The sequence below is a fragment of the Pipistrellus hanaki genome (assembly GCF_964339955.1).
Source record: "Pipistrellus hanaki genome assembly, chromosome: 12".
Classification (NCBI taxonomy): domain Eukaryota; kingdom Metazoa; phylum Chordata; class Mammalia; order Chiroptera; family Vespertilionidae; genus Pipistrellus; species Pipistrellus hanaki.
Window position 1 is genome coordinate 10,961,497 of NC_140514.1, and position 21,861 is coordinate 10,983,357.

A 21,861-nucleotide genomic window follows, 5' to 3' on the forward strand; every position below is an offset into this window, starting at 1 on the left:
GGGAAATGCATTAAACATAACTGGGATCCCATGGCAACGTTACAGCAATTTTGAAGATCATGTAACAACATCAGAAAGTATAATATATAAAGTAAAAAATAGTTTCCACAGTTGTCCATGAAATTTCAAGTGTGTGTGTGTGTGTGTGTGTGTGTGTGAGAGAGAGAGAGAGAGAGAGAGAGAGGGAGAGAGAGAGAGATTGGCAGGAAATCTAGCAAAATGTATCAATTTTGTAGGAGATGATGGAAATTTTCATGTTTCCTCTTTATATGTTTCTCTCATTTCTAACTTTTAAGCAACAGGTAAGAATTTTATAAATAGAAAAGACAGTGTGATTTTTAAAGAAATGTGCTTTTTAAATCGCATCTGTGATTTTTCTCACTAAATGGGAACTTCCTTCTGAAATTGTACAGTATTTAATTCAGTTCATAAAGTACTCAGGACATGCCACCTTGGTTTTCTAACTGTGTGAGGACAGCGATCTTCATAAGGGTAAGAATTCTATTACACTAGACTGCTCAGAGTGTCCCTACTTAAGGCATCATTAAATGTCTGTAACATGAATGAATGGCAGGTAGTCAATAAATTTATGCTGATAGATTGTTTACTTACAACAGATAAAGAAACTACCTGTAGATAACAGATGGTATAATTTTAAGCTTTTTCCTGAAAAGCTTTTAGATATGCTCAAAAAAGAAGAGTTTTCAATATATACACATTAGCTTAATGCCATATTCCAAATTTTTCATATTTGAGGAAAAACATGATTCTTCAGACTGACAATGTACTATCTACTGTGTAAAATCCAGATAAATCCATGTGGAGACACAGCATGATAAAACGAGAGAAAAGACAGATTATCTACAAAGAAAGTATAAAAGGTAGAAAAGTGACATTGGTATAACAATCAAAATTATTATTGAAAAACTGTTAACCTAGAATTGTATACCTAACTAGTCTCATAAAATGAGTTCAAAATAAAGAGTTTTCAGACATATAAAGGAGTTTTCAGACATATAAAATTCACACTTCTCAGCTAGTCTCATTGAAAGAAATGTTAAAGAATCTAATCTAAAAAAATATATAGTTAGCAAATAAAAATACAGGACACTGCGTTAAATTTGAATTTCAGGTACACAACGAATGCATTTTAGTATAAGTATGCTCCCTAATTATCTACTGTTTATTTGAAATTCAAATTTAACTTGCTTTCCTGTATTTTATCTTGCAAAAGAAAACAAGAACCCAGAAAGAAAATGTAAGATGTAAGAAACCATGCTGAGTGCAGAAAATGATAAAATGTCAGTAAGTTCATATACCTAACAACTGTATAGGGGGTGGGGAGGGAACCCTTTCTATATTTACATTATACCTTCAAAAATAATTATGAAATGATGACTCTTATCTAAGGCACAAATCAATTTTCTTTTAAATATGCCAGTTGTCATAAATGGTCTTTGAACATTTCCATGTTAAAAGAAGTGCCACTGTTTTCCCAGCATGCATCACAAAGCCTGTTCTATCTGTTGTACACGGTGCATGCAATCAATCATAGGAGCCTTTTCTTAAAGTTACAAAGCACTCCATCTTACCATGCCTGTCTGTAGTAACCCAGCACATGCCATAGCCAGTGGACGGCAAACTGTGGTTCACTAGCCACATGCAGCTTGCGAGCCGCGGTTTGCCACTCAGTTGACTGATGAGTTTGCCGACCACTGACCTAGACTCTCAATTCCAATAATTACAGGCTGTGTTGTTCCTTGTGATTAAGCCCCTATCATGGTCGGCAAACTCATTAGTCAACAGAGTGGCAAACCGCAGCTTGAGAGCCGCATGTGGCTAGTGAGCCACAGTTTGCCATTCACTGGCATAGGCCACCTTCTCTTCTCCAGCCAAGTAGGTTTTCTTGAGCGACTCACCTGCACTTTCTAGTCTTTTCAAGACACACGAAGACCAGCCTTCATATGCTCACCCTTCTGCAGTCACAATCAATTTTTCAGGGAATCATTAAGAAGTCTGAAATGCAAGCTCAAACCCAGGCAAGCTCCTCATAACCAAAGTGTCCCATGAATGGCTTACTTATATGGAATGTCAATCAAGACTAGGGAGTCTCATTTCATGGCCCAGAGATATGCCCTTGAAAACAACGTGCGTTATCTTTCCTATGGGCCCAATAAAATTCAATTTCAGATGCACTTGAAAGGAGCCCTACAGTAAAAGTTGTGATGATGAGTATTATTGTGCCCACTGTATCTGTCTTGTAAATGTGTTATATTGGCGCATAATAACCAGTGCAATAAAGTGACGCCCAAAGAAAGCTACGTGGACAGCTCTCTCATATTTGCTTTCACGGCTCCCCTGGAGCCAGCTAAAACCCAGCTAGTTGGGACAGTGAATAAAGTAAATTACATGCTGCTGACTCAAAGTGATTTAATTATACTAAATCCGAGGTCAGGAACGATGTCTTATTCATCAGTCATTGCATATCCTTGGTCTGCAGCTCAGGAGCCCCGTGCCAATTAACGATGGTGTGGTACTGAGTCTTTTTAAAAGCTCTCAAGATTACCTATGAAAATGGAATATGCATACACTGGACTATATAAGTGTAGACGCCATCTAGTTGTTTATTTTGGCATTGCCCACAGCACCTGGACACATACAAAAATGTAGAAAATAATACTATGCTGATTTTATACCTAAACAGTCCTGCCTCATGTAAGTGATTTCAGTAAATCAAAAAAGAGATAATTGCTTTTAATAAAAGATTTTACTAAATAGATCAAGCCCCGAGTACTTTCAGAAATAAATTCTGCTTTTAAAACTTAGGTATACACCTAATTTAATAACTCGTCTCACACCAAAGTTACAGATAAAAGAGAGTATTCAGAATTCGGGGCGAAACTTAATCTTTCAAGTAAAGCAGTATCAGCGTACGAGGTTCCTGTTGTCATCATTGCCATGATATGAAATTTCACTTAATTCTCATTCAATATCAGACCTGTAGCATAGTCACAAAATGACAAATGCTCTCTCGATCCACAAGGAAATAGAACTGCATTGTTTGTTATGAGAAACAAAGCAAATGATAACAACTCCAAAATGTCGAGGGCAGGTTTGAGAGCTCCATGTGTGTATATGTAATAAATCATTCCTCTGAAAAGATAATTGCAGTACCACTAGAGAGAAGAAAAAAAAGAAAGAAAGAAAGAAAGAAAAAAAACACCCGACTAGGAGGGCAATTATTTGAAAGCTCCTCAAATTAACTCGGGCACAGTTGGCTCTTTGTTACTGGGCACATATTAGTGAAAGTTGTATCATTGGAGCAAATAATGTCATTCTGGGTATTAATCACTTTAATTTTCAATGTGCTTGGTAAGCTGAGAAGAGGTGAGGCTGCAGGAACAATGTGGAATGCAGATGTAATTAGACGCTGAATGGGCTTCTTTTGAAAACTGCAGGATAACAGAACCGAAAAGCTTCGAGGCTCAAGGAAAACGGAGGGCATGGGTGTAACGTGAGAAAGTTCTGTTTCATTTCACTGACCAATCATATCACACAGGGAGTGAAAGTAAGCCCTTCTTTCAGAAACAATTTTAACAGATTAGGGGGAATGAAATCATAATATTTTAGGAGTCAATCTTCTAGTGTAATTTAGCGGTGGCTTCTCGAGGCACTGTGAAATAGAGTTTTCTGTGATACTTAAGTCTGGAATCTGTGCCAAAAGTATAACACTGTCTTTGCAAATGCCCTCCTGAGACAAACATAAGCTGGGATTTGGTGTTACTGACCATCAGTGCAAATGGCTGTTTGATATGCTCAGGGTGAACAGAACTTGCTAAGGGCCCTGCATACCAGCCACACCAGGAGAGGGGGAAGAGCCCTCAAGCAAGTTCTGTGGAAAAGATTCTCCATTCTGATGTGTGAAATGAGGTAGCAAATGCTACTTGCAAATTTTCACTTCCACTTCGACTGTATTTTGATAACCATGAACTCTTATAACCTTGAACCAGCCAGTAGAAGAAATATCAGATGATCATCCTCTGTTATTAAACAAAACCTTATAAATGTGAACTGCTTTGACTTCTATTACGTTCAGCACACGTGGCGTATCTTCTGTTTCAATTAGTATTCACATCATATTTTACAGTATATATGTATACCTGGTAAAGGGGGCCATATTGCACACAGAAACAATTGGAAGTTTAATCCTGGCTGGGCTTCTTTTCATGTGTGTGACCTTAAGAAAGTTACTCTCTCTATGCTTCAGTTTCTAATTGGGATTAATAATGTCTAAATCCTATCCCACCCCCAAATCATTCCTATTTTCCCACATTTAACACTGAGAAGTTAGGAGCATCTGTCACTCTTGAGCCTTCCTAATAACCAGCCATTAGAAGACAGGCTTAATCACAGAGGAGGCTTCAGGAAATGACATGTCGAGGGGCTGAAACTTGTGTGACACACCAAGATGTCGCTTCTTTCTTCTTATGCACAACCTCTGCCCCAGGAGACAGAGTAATGAGAGCATCAGAGAACTGGAGTGTCCCCAAGAGCAATCTAACCTCAGGTGCTGCACAGGATAGAAATTCCAGCATCCTGGCCGATGGTTAAGGATCTGTTGGGTCACGTCTATGCGTAGGAAGCTCAGTACTTCCAAAGGCATTTCAGTACAATGCTGGGGAATGCTATTCCATAGCAGTGATGACTTGCAGTTCTAAATATGCCTCCTTGTTGCTCCATTCTATTGACTTTGGCTCTTGAAGCAACTCATGAAAGTCTTGTTTGTAAGACAGCTAATCAAACATTTAAAGGCGCATTTACAAAGATTTAAGGCATGTTTATAAATCAGCCGTTATATTTGTCTTTGGTCTGCGCTTCTCCACACTAAACACTCTCAGGTTTTGAAGCCCTTCATAAGCTTGGTTGACCTTATTAGCCAAAAAATAATGAACATGAATACATGAACACCCAAACCCCAAATTCGGTCTGACTGACAGAATGCAAGGTCATTACTTCCAATGCCCTGTTCATTCTGCTTCTACTAATGCATCCTAAGAGAGAGTTGGGCTTTTAATAGAGATTTTTATCCAAATCTGTGAAATTATAACTTGGTTTACACTATAGTATATGCATTTAGTAATCTATTCATTTATTTAACCTACTCATTCGTCCTTCCACTTAATTCCATCTTTCATCCATTTAATGCAATAATGTTGATTAATCCACTATTCCTGTGTCACTGAGGTTTGCAGACACAGGAATAGTGGATTAATCAACATTATATAAGGGGATATTAATTAGGAGCATTAAGTGTACATCCTACAAAATAACAAACAGAATGTGTTATCCTAAATGGGTACTAAACACAGTATTGGAACCCCTGAGTTACAACCTCAGCTCTATGTAGTTAGCCACAGGAAAGCCGCTTAACCAGCCTGAGCTTCAATGCCTTCGTTTGCAAAGTGTTGGCGCTGGGCTAACTGACCTCTGAGGCTCCCCCTGCTTGTACCACTCTGCTGCGGATTCAAAATAAACTGAGCAAAAGCACTCAGGACCTGTCACATGTAATTACCTAGTTTTACCTACCACCTGGCTCATGTGTGTTCACTTTGATGTTTAACACCTGGACACATCAAGGTGGCCAGCAACACTCTGTGAGCAAAAAGGGAACCCTGCTGCCCGATCATGTGTCAGCAAAGAACTAGTACTGCTAGGTACATGCATGTTGTCATGTGTACACATGCATATGCTCATGTGTACACACACATGCACCCATGCATGGATGGAAGGTGACTAGCATGGAGATCCCTAAGCAATCCATAATGTAATCCAATCTCCTGTGGATTTCATTACAAATTAATAGAAGGAAAGAAAGTTCCATAAAGTTTACATGATAGTGAATCCATTCTAGCGACCGTATACTACACCCCTGTATTTCCGCATAGCTACATGGAGTGAGCAAGAGGTGAGTCACCGTATGACCTCACCTGCTGGGCTAATGAGCAAAGCGTGGCCAAACAACTCAGGTTTCTAAAAGCCAAAACAATCGTGCGTCCATCCCAATGAATTCTGTTAACCTTACCTTGACAAAAGGTGTTGTTAACCCTCTTATAGCCTTGGAGACATTCCATCATTTGGTTATATCCATGATAAGCTGTAAGGGAAGAAATAATTCTTTGTTAGGTGCTTAGTTTTGATTCTTACAATCCTAAACTATTAAATGTGATAACCAGAGCCATTTTAGGCATTTAGTGGTCCTACTCATTACTAAGATACCAATTCAATGAGTACCAATTTATTTCACATTATCCTAGTTGTCGGTATACTTCATATTTTGCATTAGACATAGTCCCAATTATTTGTCAGTAAATGCTGATTATGTTAAATGGGAGAATCATAAGACTTTTATATTTTATTCCAGTTATTCCTTATTTATATTACAAAGGATCGCTTCCTCCCCAACGATCGCTACTTGAATTTTCTTATTGTGGGTTGGGGTGACTACAAGCTGGTCTTCCTGGGACACTCCTGAGTTATGATGTTCCAGCCAAGTTCATGAACAGCACTCCATTTCACTCTCAAAAGTGTCCCAGTTTACACAATGCATCGTCTGCTCGCCACCTTAATTGCATGATCGTGTATTCTAGTTATGAGCTCATTCTTACTAATGTGAATTCTGGAGAGAATTAGGAGATGAGGAGAAGAAGCTGTGATCAGTTGTATGGACTTATCACTCGGCAAACTCATCAGCGGTATGAATGCTGCAGTCACCAATGTACCAAAACCCTATTCACTGAAATCTGACACTGTAAAGTGAAACCAGAGTTGAAACAGCATAATTTCTGGAACCACAGAGACCTAGGTTCTCCCCAGCAATACTCTGCGACCTTGGGACACAATGCTTCCTGGGCCTCAAATGGCAACTCCGGCAATGCAGTATCACCTCTACCGACCGTGGCGGGGCTGCTGTGGAGTTTAGAGATAATGTACGCAAATGCCGGCAACAGGGCCTGATAAGACACATGTCAATGACACATGCCACTGTTATTTCCTGAAATAAAATTGTCTTTATTTAAAAGATAATGAACCATACAAAATGCGCCGTAATCAAAATAGGTTAGACTACTAAAAAGACCTGCAGAGTAAGTGAAATAAGTCAGTCAGAGAAAGATAATTATCACATCATCTCATTCATTTGTGGAATATAATGAACGACATAAATTGATGAACAAAAACAGATCCAGAGACAGAGAAACATCAATCAGACCATCAAACCTCAGAGGGAAGAGAATTGGGGGTGGGGGGAAAGAGATCAATCAAAGGACTGTATGCATACATATAAGCCTAACCAATGGACACAGACAACAGGGGGGTTAGGGCATGAGTGAGGGGGATAAGAGTGATATTGGGGGAATAAGAACACATATGTAACATCTTAATCAATAAGGAAATTATATATATATATATATATATATATATATATATATATATAGAGAGAGAGAGAGAGAGAGAGAGAGAGATTGTGCTGCAGAAGGAGTAAAAAAGGAAAGCTGAAGTAAAAAATAAATCGTATCGAAAATAAAATTATTTTGCATTCTCTGCACTAATGGAGCAGGGTATGTACTAGTGTTGTTTCTCTCCTCCTCCATTTCTTTTCTTTTTTTTAATATATTTTATTGATTTTTTACTGTGAGGAAGAGAGATAGAGAGCTAGAAACGTCGATGATAGAGAAACATCGACCAGCTGCCTCTTGCACACCCCCTACTGGGGATGTGCCCGCAACTCAGGTACATGCCCTTGACCGGAATCGAACCCGGGACCTTTCAGTCCTCAGACCGACGCTCTACCACTGAGCCAAACCGGTTTCAGCTCTCCTCCTTCATTTCTTTCTTTGCCATATTTCCCCTATATTCATATCCTTCAAATGCTAGAAAATGGATAGAGGGAGGAATCTGAGATTAGTGAGTTAAAGGGAGAGGTGGACATGGGGGGGGGGGGGGGCGGTTCCCGTTCACCTCCTTCACTGAGTGCCTAGTCTTCTCCCATACAGCAAAGCCTTCTGGAGCAGACTGCCCACAGAGATCCTGGGCGCTCTGTCTATGAACCGCTCAAAGGCAAAAGAGAGGCAAAGGCAGGGGGCGGAGCAAAGGATCTCCTGCAGTCTTCCTAAGCTTAGGATTCAGTGTTCATTTTCTTCTAATTAATATTGCACTTAAGGGACAAGTGACTTGCTCATGCTAAGTGCATTTTTTAATGGATTACAGACTATTTAATGAAATCATCTGCAGATTTAAAATTTCACAGTAAAAAACTGATCCACAGTGAAAGGTATTTCTGTGTGTGGCTAAACAAAAACTCCAAACATTAAATAAAAGCCACTTGAGAACTGACGTCTGGACTATTTTGAGTGAAAAAATAAAAAGACATGGAACACAAAACCATAGCATGTAAAGCCAAGGAAAGTCTGTTCTCTTCCAAACGGAGTATGATTTAGCGGTAGTACCAAGCAAGGAAAGGAAAGTTTGTTTATGCATGACACAGGAAGAATGTGACCCCCAGTGTGTTTCCTGGAGTGAGTCACTTAGGCACAAATGAAGTAAATGTCAAGATGCAAATGTTTACTTCATTCATAATCCACACCGTCCATCCCCAAGTGAACCAATCTCTTTAAGTTTATACATTAAATGAGTCAGCATATGAATTTATTTCATCAGCCTTTAGTTAAGAGTGTTAGCACTTTGTACTTTCACATTCTATCTAAATTATCATCAACATGAAAATATAGAGCTATCAAAACCATATAAAGTAGATGAATTTATACCCAGGTGGCACAATTCTAGGTAAGAAAGATAAAAGGTCAGGAGTGGAAGTTAGGGATTAAAAAGCAAAAAACAAACGAACAAAAGCCTATGATTCCCGTTACCCTTGTCTTGCAACTCTGGGTTGTGGGAAAAAGAGAGAAAAGAGAAGAAACTAAACGAGAGAGAGAGAGAGAGAGAGAGAGAGAGAGAGAGAGAGAGAGAGAGAGAGAGAGGGAGGGAGGGAACGGGGAGGGGGGGAGAGGAAGGAAGATATGAGAATAAGTATAAGATGAAAGAAAAGTATTGGAGAAGAAAAACTTGGCCACAAAACAAAGTTGTAAGAACTGGGTTTGTCTTTCTTTAGTCCTTAAACCTAGCCGCAGGAAATATACCCCCCTCCACAACATTCCTACAAACACACACAGTCAATGAAGGGTAGGCAGTTAAAACAAAAAGCAATTATTTTTTCAACATTTTAGATACAGACTCTCATTTTCCTGACCTATGAACTCAATAGCAAATGAGAAGAAGTAGGAGTCTAACACAGGTTCTACCTAACTTCAAACTCCAGGCTCTTGAAAATCATATTAACTGTCTTCTAGATGCCCCTTCCATCAGGTTCCCAACATAATTCCAGGCAAATGAATCTTCCAGTGAAGAGGGACCATCACATTCAACCCACTTGCTGGAAATCCTCATAGTCCTTCATTTTCAAATCAGCCTAGAAAGTCCCCTGGGGACATCCTTGCAGTGCTCAGTGTTCTTATTCATGTGACCTTTCCCCTAAATAAAGGTTATTAGAAACCTTAGTGGCTATTTCCACAAATTGGTCCTCTAAAAGAAGGCAGTAATACCACCAAAACAGTGATACTGAGTGAAAATTAACTTCAGGAGACTTAGAAAACACACAAGTTTAAGAGATAAGGAAGTCTAAATGAGAGACGATTATTTAAAACAAATAACTATGATGGGAGAATAGTTTATAAGACAGACATAAGGAGCCACAGTGATTTCAAGGTGGCAGATTCTAGACTTAACAGAGAGGTTTGAAAGCATTTGAGAATATCAACCAAATCAAATAAAAATCACTCAATGGAAGCAAATGAGAAATTCCTTGCAGTGTAAAACATTTTTTTTTTTAAAAATCCTATAAAACTCTTCAGTTATACAAAGCAAAAAAAGATGACTGAGGAAAGTATCACTCCCTTCCTTGGCAAAAACGTGAGGAATAAGTGGAAAAACACTCCACTTAAAACAAGTTACCTTTGTTTTTCTATATTAAAAAAAAAGTATTAGCAATCAGTTTTCCAGAATTAATGCTACATACAGAAACTAAAAAACAAAAACTATATTTGAGAAAAAGGAAACAGAAAGATGTGGTTCTGGACTTATTCCAATCAATAGGTTCTAAAGAACAGATTTTATAGAATAATCAAAGCATGAGTGTTAATACCATGTGACCTAAAACTGCGATAGTACAGAAGCATGAATAGAAAAGGGGAGGGTACTGGGGCCCAGTTACTATAAATTTATTTTTTACAAATCAGCAACAATCATCTCTTCATCTGAGCTTAAGTGAGTTTTGAAAAGTTATGGTATAACAAAAACTACAACAGAAGTTGTGGCTGTTAATAAAAATTTCATTTAAGAAACTTAACCTAAGAAATCACAACTGCGCTGACTTTTTATAGCATTTGAAACATGTAATTATCATCGTAAAAGCTATCGGGTTTTCTCTTCACCTGAGAAAATAGAGACTGTTTTATTTTAGCATATTATCCCTTAAAAGACTTTTTTTAAAAATATGTAATCTGACTGAAGAAGGCAACTCATAATTGTACTTATTAAAAAAAACAAACAAAAAAAAAAAACAGAATGGGGCCAGAAAGTTGTGGCTCAGATGGCTGAACATCCACCTGTGAACCAGGAGGTTGTGGTTTAATTCCTGGTCAGAGCACATGCCTGTATTGTGGCTTAATCGCCAATAGGGGGCGTGCATTGATGTTCCTATCTATCGCTCCCTCTCCCTTCCTCTCTGAAGTCAATAAAAATATATTTTTAAAAACACAGAATGGATATAAAAATTTTCTCAGATCTGTAAGGTTTCTGGAAGTGCAAATTTTTGCACGATGTTCTGCAATTCAACAAGAGTTCTTTGAAAGTCGAATGTCCCACCATTAAAACAGTGATCGTAAGGAAACAGATGTGCTACATTAACCTGCAAAGGAAAGGTGACATGTCACTTACATGGCTTCTTGGGGCATTTCTGGCATTTGTGGAAGCCCCAGGAGGTGCCCACGGTTCCACAGCAGTCCTCCTGCTTCGAGAGGCCGGGGAGCGCTTTGCCACACTGCAATGACGGGGTGGGAAACACGCAGGTTAGTTGAGTGCAGGACACCCGCTCCAGAGCACGGCTGAGCTTCAGCCACATCATAAAACAGTCACGTTGTTATCAACGAAATTAGAGAGGGGGAAATACCTCAAAAACTTCCAAACAGAACACCATGACGGAATCAAGACCACACGGAAGTGAACAGGCATATTTTCTATCTAGAGCTTCCTGGCATTGCTAGTCTTATGAGAATCTGTCACTGTTCAGAGTGCTGGATAAAACTTAGGATTCCGAGCCCCTCTTTCTCTTAATAGAACCTGAAAATGTAAAAGATCAATATAAACCTTTAAAGTTTTAGTTTCAACTATCAGTAGATCATCAGGAAATAGCACTCTAAGGGCAGGTGTGTAAACCTTGAGCATGTGATCCCATCTACAAGGGGCTGTGTGTCTCCCTGTGACCCCGTGGCCCGGGCAGGGAAAGAACAGAGAGGACAATACACGAAATGCTCACTGGCTGAGCCAGATCAGCTCACACAGCTCTGGCATGGCAAAGGTTCCAGCCAAACGGAATGACCTAGGAGGTCGGCCAAGCTAGGCAGACACTGGCAGGCTTGGGATAGGAGGCAGTAGAGCAGGGCTCGGGGCCACTGACCAACTGGAGCTGCCCAATGTAGAGATCCATCTCATGGCCTTGGTCAACCACCAGAGGTGAGAAGAGGCTGAGAGGCAGGGGTCTGCAGAGAGACCAACCCCATGAGGCTGGGCAGGGTCTAGGAGAGCTGACCCGGCTCGGTGTGCCCATCCTGAGGGCAGCTGGGCAGGGAGGACCACTCCACCCCACATCTCAGGGGTCCGTCTGTGGCCTTCATCAGCCTCAACCTCCACAAAATCCTCTAGTGGTTTCAAGAGTCACCTTTCCAAAGACAAATCTGACCACATTCCTCCACGGGTGAAACACCAGCAGTGACTCCCACTGTCTGAAGGCTGCAAACGCCCTGGCATGACACAGAGGTCCTTCCTATGCTGCCTAAGGCAGCTTTTCTGACCTCCTCTCTGCCCCCCTCACCTCCCGACACCCATCCTCAGGCACCCCAAAAGACTCCAGTTCTCTAAACTGCCTTTCCGAAAGCTGTTCCTTCTCTCTCTGATGGGCCTCCCTTTTTCCTTTGCCCGGAGAAACTTGCTTATCTCATGAGCCCCAATTCTGAGGAACCATCACGGGAAGCTTCGTGTCTCCTCAGTTTTAGCAAGCTCCTCCCTCCTCTTTCCTCCGGCACGTTTCTCAGTTCCACAGCCTCTGCAATGCATTTCACTAGAATGTAGATGTGTCTTATTTACCTTTATATTCCAGTGCACAGTGCACATCGCAAATGCTCAATAAATGCTCGAGGGAGGGAGGAAGGGAGGGACCAGTTGCCCCCCACCCAGGCGAGCAGTGGCTCTGTGAAAAGCAATGGAAATCAGCCTGTGCACAGAGGCCAGTGAGCGGGACGCTGGCAGAAAGTCGGGCAGCAGGGCACAGACACGGTCACCTGGCTGCCTCCAGGGACAGTCTTCGTCCCCATGGTCCGGGCATGCAGCATTGTGGCTGAGGCACTAAGCGACCAAATTGAAAAACAAAGCCAGAGGTGACCCTGCACAGTTCATGAGTTTTTAGTTACGTCAAAGCTTTGAAGTCATTAAGTTGTGTGTGTTTTTATGGTTTTTTAATGATTCTGGCATGATGTTGTGTGCTCTCCAAAGCTGGAACATGGTGGTGAGAGAGAGAGAGAGAGAGAGAGAGAGAGAGAGGGAGGGAGGGAGGGAGGGAGGGAGGGAGGGAGGGAGGGAGGGAGGGAGGGAGGGAGGGAGAGGGAGAGGGAGAGAGAGAGAGAGAGAGGACACGAACACACATGAACAAATGAACAAATGGAGAACCTGAGAGAAGAAAAGCACAGACTGGCTGATTCCAGTAGTACCCAGACTCCTCGAGTTTACTCTCAGAGGCTGCAACGTGAAATGCAAGGCAAGGAAGAAGAAAGAAGCAGGGACGCTCCAGGCACAAGACTAGCAACACCATGGTCACTGGTCACACAAAGGAAAGGTGAAGGGATTGAGAAGTATAAGCTGGTAGTTACAGAACAGTCACAGGGGTATAGTCAACAGAGACAAATATCAACAGTACAAGATTGACATTTCTTTTGAGAGCCACATTTTTTAAACTTAAAACTTCTTCTAACGCCACTTCTTCAAAATAGACTCGCCCAGGCCATGCCATTTTGTGGAAGAGCCACACTCAAGGGGCCAAAGAGCCGCATGTGGCTCACGAGCCACAGTTTGCCGACCATGGAGCTAGAGCAGAGGGAATATAGTCAATATACTGTAATAACTATGTATGGTGCTGGGTGGGTACAGGACATCTCAGGGGAACACTTTGTGAAGTATATGACTGTCTAACCACCAAGTTGTCCACCTGAGACTAATACAACAGAATATTGAATATGAAAGAAATACTTTAAAGAAGTAACTGAAAAAGAAATACTTTAAAGGACACAGCAGTCTCCATTGTTGTGATCTGCTGTCTGTCCAGTCTCACCCAGCAGACCTCTGTGAGACACCAGGGCCCATCCCATGTTGATCATTCTTGTATCAGGCCCTTTGGGTTCTTCTCTTCATCAAGCAAAACTCTCAGCGCTTGCTGACTTTATATACTTGAACGTTTAGTAGCTGTTAAAAACCCCATTTTCACCTGGGATTCCTAGCATGTTTGATTCGGTACGGCGGAAATAAATCATTGCTCTCTACCGGGCCTCACAGAAGGCACCAGGTTTTCGTTACCGGCCTCGGGCCGCTTTGTCCCACGGCTTTGTTTTCGCGGGTCCATAGCCAAGAGCCGCACGAGCCTTCCAAAGCGATGAAATAAACGGCCATGTAGGTGGTACCAGACACTGTGTTCTTCCCCAACCTGGGTCTGCACTGCATGAGAACAGGCCGCCAGGGACAAAGGCAGGCTCACAGTAGGGCACTGAGTCCTAGGTGTATACCCCCGTAGTGTTTGAGCTGTGAGGAGCTTTCGACGTGTGGCCAGAAACTCCACCCAAGACATCTTTGTGGCCATCCTCAGGGCGCTCGCAGGAGACTACCCAGGATGTGGGAAATAGTTAGAGGAAAAGAAGGCAGAGGGAGGATCTTCTCTCCTCCGTGCCAAAAGGCCGCATGGGAGAGACCACAGAGAAGAGGATGCTGGAATCCAGAATGTCCTCTGAGACGGGAGGGTTCTGCTTCTCCGTGAGACATAATTACATGGGCACAGGCTGGTTCTGCCTAACTACGTTTTTCTGCCCAGACTGAGGTGAGTTTTACAAGTGAAAAGCACAAGTGGAATTTCTCCTATGTGAATCATCCACCACATTTTCAAAGAAAGCCAGTCTCTCATTTCACGGCATACCTTGGGCATAAGCAATCCAGGAGAAGCGTGCTACACTTACATCACAGTGTTCAGCTATTTCAAGTCAGAAAGGAAATTCTATCCTGTCAAATGGGCAATGCGCTATAGCTGTCCCCTCCCCCCCCCCAAATTCACACGACTCCGTGCTGCAGATTGGGGGACACTATGACACCACAGGCCCATGCTAGGATTCTGCAAATGCATGACCCACGTAGAGCAGTGCAAGGGGAACCATGAAGGTTCTGGCAAACATGCCTTGTGGGTTTCACTTAAAGGAAGAAGAAATAATAAACACTGCCTGTAGCCATGAGGGCAGGGTTCAGACATGTTGCTTAAAGCTAGTTACATGGAGAAGCTATTAGTAGGACTCTCGGCTGCAAGTCACAGGAAGAGAGGATCCAACTCATTAAGCAGGGAACCATTTCAACTTTTAACGCCCCTCAACCATGGAAGATACTGACATCTTCACTCAAAGCACAGACTGGGTGAACACCTCTCAGGAATGCCTAGAATATAAAGCAGATGACTGTATGGTGTCTGTCAGGTCTAGAGTTCTATGTTCAATATATACTGATATATATATATATATATATATCTATATATATATATATATATATATATATATGTGTGTGTGTGTGTGTGTGTGTGTGTGTGTGTGTGTGTGATTTAGGAAATGTAAATTAGTAGGCACTAGAGCCAATCTCAAGTACCTCTGTTGCTCTGTCTATAACAGGACCATGTCAGATACACTCCTAACCACCTCTTTTGTCTTACTTCCTTGCTCATCAACAGCTCCAGCAATATTCATTCCAGTCTGAGCCTCCTCCTACAGGACTATGCAAACTATATGGGGGGGAAAACGCACACAAATAGAGATACTCCTGACCCTGATTAACCAGTACAGTGAAAGTGATTCTTAGAAAACTGGGTGCATGAAAATGACTCTTTGACACGTCCTATGATTTTATCTGCTTTAGCACCATCCCTCAGAAGGTGAAGCCATTCAAGGATCATTAGAATTACTTCACGAACATCCATGTTATAACACAAAGTTATTATTACATTATGGTGTGAAAACCTTCAATTTTGAAAGTTTAATCAATAAACAACTATATTTCATTTTATTTTATTCTCATTATACAATGGATAAAATATTCTGCGTTTGAATAAAGATTGTTTTCTCAAAGAGAATATAACACTGAACCATGGAATAAATAAAACTTAAAATGTTAAAAGTATACAGATTCTTTAAATGTCTCTCATGAAGTCATACATGAAAGAAGGGGATGCTGATTCATTGCAACCCTTGCAAGAGTACACAGGACTGTGTTTAGGCAGGAACTGAAACAAGACAGTGACTCAATTGCTGTATTGGGGAGAAAGAGATTCCAAAGAGATGGAACAACTCTAGCTACACCCAGGGCCCACCACCAACAGGGGGAGGACCCGGGATGAGTGGGTAGGAGAAGAAGGACAGACAGAGGCAGGCCCAATACAAAGAATAGAGAATGAGGTGATTCGATTTATAGTTGGGGATTAAAGGAGACAGGGAAAAGGAAACATCCAGTTTTGTTTATTTCCCAAAGCAAAAAGGTTTGGATTGCTTCCAATTAAATATCTGGCATCTTGAAAGTAATGGCAGGCACAGAAAGATTGATAAAGAAGAAAAGAAAGAGGAGGAGAAGATTAAGTGTTTCTATAAAAAAATATATAATTTTTTTTTATATCTGGTGATTCCCCTCAAAAGTAAAAAATAAATAAATAAAAGAATTATTGGGATAGAGTATATCATTTATTGGGGTGGGAAGAAATTATATGTAAGGTAAACATGATCAGTAATCATCAGAGGACAAAAAATGAAATTGAGGCATTATCAAAGGCTCATTGGTATTCTTCTCAAACAAACAGCAGAAGGGCTTAAGTTCAGCACAAATTAGCTCCTTTTTTAACAAGACATGTTCTAACACAAAGCAAACCCCCAGGCATCTCCATGTTCAGCAGAGTTAGTGCTTTATGAGTGAGAACCTGACCTTTCCACACAATCATGTTCCCTGTGGACCCCATAAAATAAAGTGTAGAGATAACAGTAGCTGAGAAAATGACAAGACATAGCTTTTGAAGTTGGACAAACATGGATCCAATTACCACTTAGATGACCGTGGACAAAATTCTCAACCGTTGCCTATTTCCTCCTCAATAAAATGGAACTAAAATGTCCATTTTCACAGAGCTCTCAAGAGAACTGAGATAAAATACACAAGAGGCAGATTCTACATAAAACAGCCATACACTGAGTGGCCAGATTATGATTCTGAACATATAATCTGTGTGTGTGTGTGTGTGTATGTGTGTGTGTGTACATATATTAGAGGCCTGGTGCATGAATTCGTGCATGGGTGGGGTCTGGCCAGCCTGGCCAGGGGGAGGGGACATGGGCAGTTGGCCGGCCTGCCTGCTCATCGAACTCCTGGTTTGCATATTAGCCTTTTATTATATAGGAGTCCAGGAGCCTTCAGAGATCATAATAACTGGCCACTCAGTGTATGGCTCACTCGCAGCATGCATAAAGCTCACTTGCAGTATTAGACTACTTCTTCCAGGGCCCTCATTTAAAAACAAAGGACCGAGGAATCTAACAGTTACTCAATATACAATGTCCCAGAGTCAACTTACAAAGAAGGGACATGTAAATAAATAGTTCAGATAGACATAGAAATAAGAAAAATAAGGTATTCTTAAGATTTTATTTTAAATGTTCAGGTCTTCACAAAAGTGTTCTGGCTAATAAAGAAATGCTCAGAGAATAAATGCTGTGAAGAATTTGTAATTATGCAAATTTCACCTTAATTCTACTCAGGAAGCAGGACCTGGTGTCTCTGAATTACAATAATTCAACCAGTAAAAATCAATGTTCAAAAAAGGCAGACAATTTTACTTTAGGAACATCAAGATCTTTCTAGTCATGTACCATGTCTTGATGCCAGAAGACCAAGACTATGAAGCCAAAATAGTGGATCTCCTCCCTGTAAGTGTCCATGGCCCAATCATAGGACACTGGAGAACACAGAACTCCCTAATGCAGATCCCAGAGAATATATCTGTCTTTTCATGTTCAGCTGGTGTTGTAGGCTGAATATTTGTGTGCTCCTCCCCCCAAATTCATATGTCAAAGTCCTGACCCCAAGTGTATTAGGAGGCGATCAGGCTTAGATGAGATCATGAGGGTGGGGACTTGTGATGGAATTAGTGTCCTTACAAGGAGAGGAGGAGACCAGAGCTCTTTCCCCCTTTGCCATGGTGAGGGTGCAGCAAGAAGGTGAGTGTCTGAGAACCAAGAAGAGACACCTACCAGGAAATGAGTCTGTCAGAACGTTGATCTTAAGACTGCCAGTCTCCAGAACTAGGAGAAAATGCATTTTGGTTGTTTGAGCCACTCAATCTATAGTATATTGTTATGGCAGCCCAAAACAACTTATACACATAGCCATGGTTTCCTGTGAATCATCCTTCCCCAGAAGAGATGGACTGAGAGCCAGGATGACATAGTAGAAAGAACAATGAAATAAAAACCAAAAAACCTGAGTTTTAGTCCTCACCAACCACAAACTCAATACAAGTTATGAAGCAAATTAGCTTACTTCTCTGGAGTTTAACATTCTCATGGTTAAAATTTTAAGGATAGACTAATTGCTAATCCTCATTGATGTGCCTAAAATCTACGATTTTATGAAGGTATCCTGGAAGCTATGGTGGAACGGTGTCCTGTGTCATGGCAAGCCAGGGAAGGTCAGTGTTCCTTAAATGTTACCTGCCTGCCGGATTGATACACTAGATTCCATAATGTAACCTGTTATCTAGTCCTAACATGATGCTCTGACCTGGACCAACTTGACAAGTGATGTCCAGAATGGGCCTCCTCTTTTCGACGCCACCTCTTGCCTACCCCTTTCCTACCAGTCTATACTATCAAAGAAGGCAGCTCTATCTTCCTGAAAGTCATAATGGCACCTCCAATGGCTCCTTTCTGGATTTTACTATAATAGCTAATTATAATGAACTAGAGGCCCTGTGCATGAGATTTGTCCACTCAGGGGAGAGGGGATCCCTCAGCCAGGCCTGTGCCTTCTTGCAGTCCAGGAGCCTTTAGGGGATGTCCGACTGATGGCTTAGACCTGCTCCCTGTGCCATCAGTGGGACAGCCTTAGTGCTGCCGCAGAGGCAGGAGAGGCTGGCTGCACTCACCAGCTGTGAGCCTGGCTCAGGGCTCCTGGCGGAACAGAGATTCCCCTGTGAGAGCCCACTGACCACCAGGGGGCAGCTTCTGCATGGACGGGGTCATTTCACCATTCGATCAATTTGCATATTAGCCTTTTATTATACAGCATGATACATTATTAATAGGCAAAATTTAAAAAAAAAATTTTCAAGACAGTTACAGAGACGCAGATGTTGTCTGCCTTGAGCTGTGACCATTATCAAGTCACATCAGAGTCGACCAACCCATACTGCACAGCGTCCTATAAATCATTCCATCTGTGCAGCTGCCATGCTCGCTTCCGCCCACACCCAGAAGTACCTTATTCCAATATTCTGCCATAAAACTCGGAGGGATTCTGGCAGACAGAAGTTACAACCTCAGTACAACGAATCTGGTTGAGGGAAATGAATGCCATTTTTTGAAATCTTGGACCTCTTTTAATAAAAACAATGAGGTTCCTTATGGGGAAAGTTCTCACTGTATGTAATGGGTTGGATTAATCCAAGCCTCTGTCACAGCCCTTCTTTGTTCCTATCATCAATCTTTTTGCTATGATATAAACACATCTCCCCTCTGGCAACGTAACTTTTGCCCATCTTCCGAGGAAATGGCGTTCTTCTAGCCTCTGGACAAGCTATAGCTCCAAATTAAACTGAAACCCCCCCTGAGAGTGCTTCAATGTCCATGTACAAGAACATTAAATGTGTTTATATCCGTGTGCCAATAAGAAAGAGGGTCCAAATCTCTGAACCCTATCCCTAGAGCAGCTACGGCAACATTATTTGATCAACTTGTTCTAAAGGCCCGTTGTCATGAAGGAGAACAGTGTATGATGGAGCCCTGGCAGGCTAACAAGCATTGTCTCATAAGAAGAGGAGGAAAGCGCTTAAATACTTCCAGATTTTCTAAAAGAACTTGTAAAAAATTTGCTTTGGCTTGAGCAGAACATTCTTCATAAGCAAGGTTGGTTGTTGTTTTTTTTAATCCGCCCAGCTTTCTTTTGTTAACAGTAATTAAAACAACATTAGGTATGCTGAGGTATCTGCTACAACCCTAATCCTCTGATATTTCAGGCTATTGATTTTATAAAGGATCGGCTGTGACGGGGGCATTAACGGCTGGAAATGGACCCACACCGATTTCTGAGAGTGTATTTGTTTAAAGCCTGCTGAAGCCAAACCATGGGCTTCAAGGAATTCCAGGCAACTACTTTAGTTTATGAAACGGTATTTTTAAAAGTTACACCAAGACAAAAAACGGTTTTAAAGCAACATACAAAGGGAAATAACTCCTAAGAGGGAAACTTCTGATTTGACATCTTTTCTAGAGAAATGATCAAATGTGGGCTGCCTGTCTTATCCACCTCTACAACGATTTGAGCATGTCAACAGTCAAGTCTACCAGGTTGCGATACATGTTTGTCTTGCTATTCTTACATTGCAAAAAGAGGAACTAAGTATTGTCATGATTATATTTCTGACGTGCTAATGCCTATTAGCCTTTCCTTGCAACAAAACAACATGAATCACATAATACATCCTAGTACTAAATGGCAAGAATATTTTTAAAATTTTTTAACTTCCATTACCAAGGATGTGTCTAAAAGGATATACTCATGTTGAGGGAGGAAATAAAGGTGGGCATCTGGGCATCTTTACTATTACTATGGCAACCAGATCACTCCCAAATGATGAGCATAGAGCCCTTTTTCCCCCCAAAGCTTATTTCTACAACTGTATGGAGAGACAGTTTCTATATTAAACTTCAATGCCTGTCAGTGGCCTTTTTGTCTATGTCGAGATACTGAAAGGAACGAAATCCATGGGGGGGCCTCACAGCACTATGCAAATTGTAACACGTGCCTCACTGGGTTAAGCTTTCCATTTTTCTATGTCGTATCCAAGTACACAGAATTCAAAACTAATAATTACTTGTGGTTTGGTTGCAAGTAGCATAGAAACACTGAATGCCACAAAGCATATTAATAGCTTTATTTAGTTCCCCGCAAGCAGGGAATCAAGGCTGTCTCGACCACTGCTCTGCCACTTGGCAGGGACATGTACAGCTCACCTACAAGCCGCTTGCTTCCCGCCATGTCCCAGCTCCCTAACCGTATTAGTCAGCCCGGGCTGCCATACAAAATACCACAGATTGAGGCGGGGGAGCGGCTTAAACACAGACACTCCTTTCACCACAGTTCTGGAGGGTCAAGTCCAACCTCAAGATGCCATCAGGGTCCGTCTGGATGAGGACCCCCGACCTGGCTTGCAGGAGGCCACCGTCTTGCTGTGTCCTCAACATGGCAAAGAGAGCAAGCTCGCTGGTACCTCCGAAGAACACTAATCCCACCAGCCAGTGTGGCTCAGTGGTTGAGCACTGACCTATGAACCAGGAGGTCATGGTTCGATTCTCTGTCAGGGCACATGCCCAGGTTCTGGGCTTGATCCCCAGGAGGCAGCCGATTGATCAGCGATGATCTCATCACTGATGTTTCTATCTCTCTCTGAAATCAATAAAAAAAAACATGCACTTTTTTCTCAAAAAAGAACACTAATCCTATTGTTTTCAGGGCCCCACCCTTACTAATTCATTTAATCTTAGTTACTTCCTTACAGACTTATCTCCAAATACAGCTGCAATGGGGTTAATGCTTCAAGTTATGTATTTGGAGGTGGAACACAATTCAGCCATAACATTGCCATAAAGCTGACAGTGAAAGAGGGCCATGTGACTCATTCTGTGTAATGGGCTATAGCAGGGGTCAGCAAACTCATTAGTCCACAGAGCCAAATATCTACAACGATTGAAATTTCTTTTCAGAGCCAAATTTTTTAAACTTAAACTTCTTCTAACGCCACTTCTTCAAAATAGACTCACCCAGGCCGTGGTATTTTGTGGAAGAGCCACACTCAAGGGGCCAAAGAGCCGCATGTGGCTTGTGAGCTGCAGTTTGCTGACCAGTGGGCTATGGGAAAAGTCCTAGTGTCCCTTGCAGTAAGTACCTCTCTCTCTCTGCTACAGGAATTGAGGAGGCTGTGTA

At 41.6% G+C, this 21,861-nt stretch overlaps 1 protein-coding gene across 9 annotated transcripts in view; it reads right to left on the bottom strand.

The window, feature by feature from the left end:
- LTBP1 (latent transforming growth factor beta binding protein 1) overlaps positions 1–21,861 on the bottom strand; it is a 300,379-nt gene that overhangs the window by 114,360 nt on the left and 164,158 nt on the right. For all 9 annotated transcript variants that reach the window (XM_084900645.1, XM_084900647.1, XM_084900643.1 and 6 more), the window contains 2 exons: positions 11,050–11,152; positions 6,083–6,154 (listed from right to left, as the gene is read on the bottom strand). In XM_084900645.1, the coding sequence (XP_084756771.1) occupies positions 6,083–6,154; positions 11,050–11,152 (175 nt within the window). The remainder of the gene's footprint in view (positions 1–6,082; positions 6,155–11,049; positions 11,153–21,861) is intronic.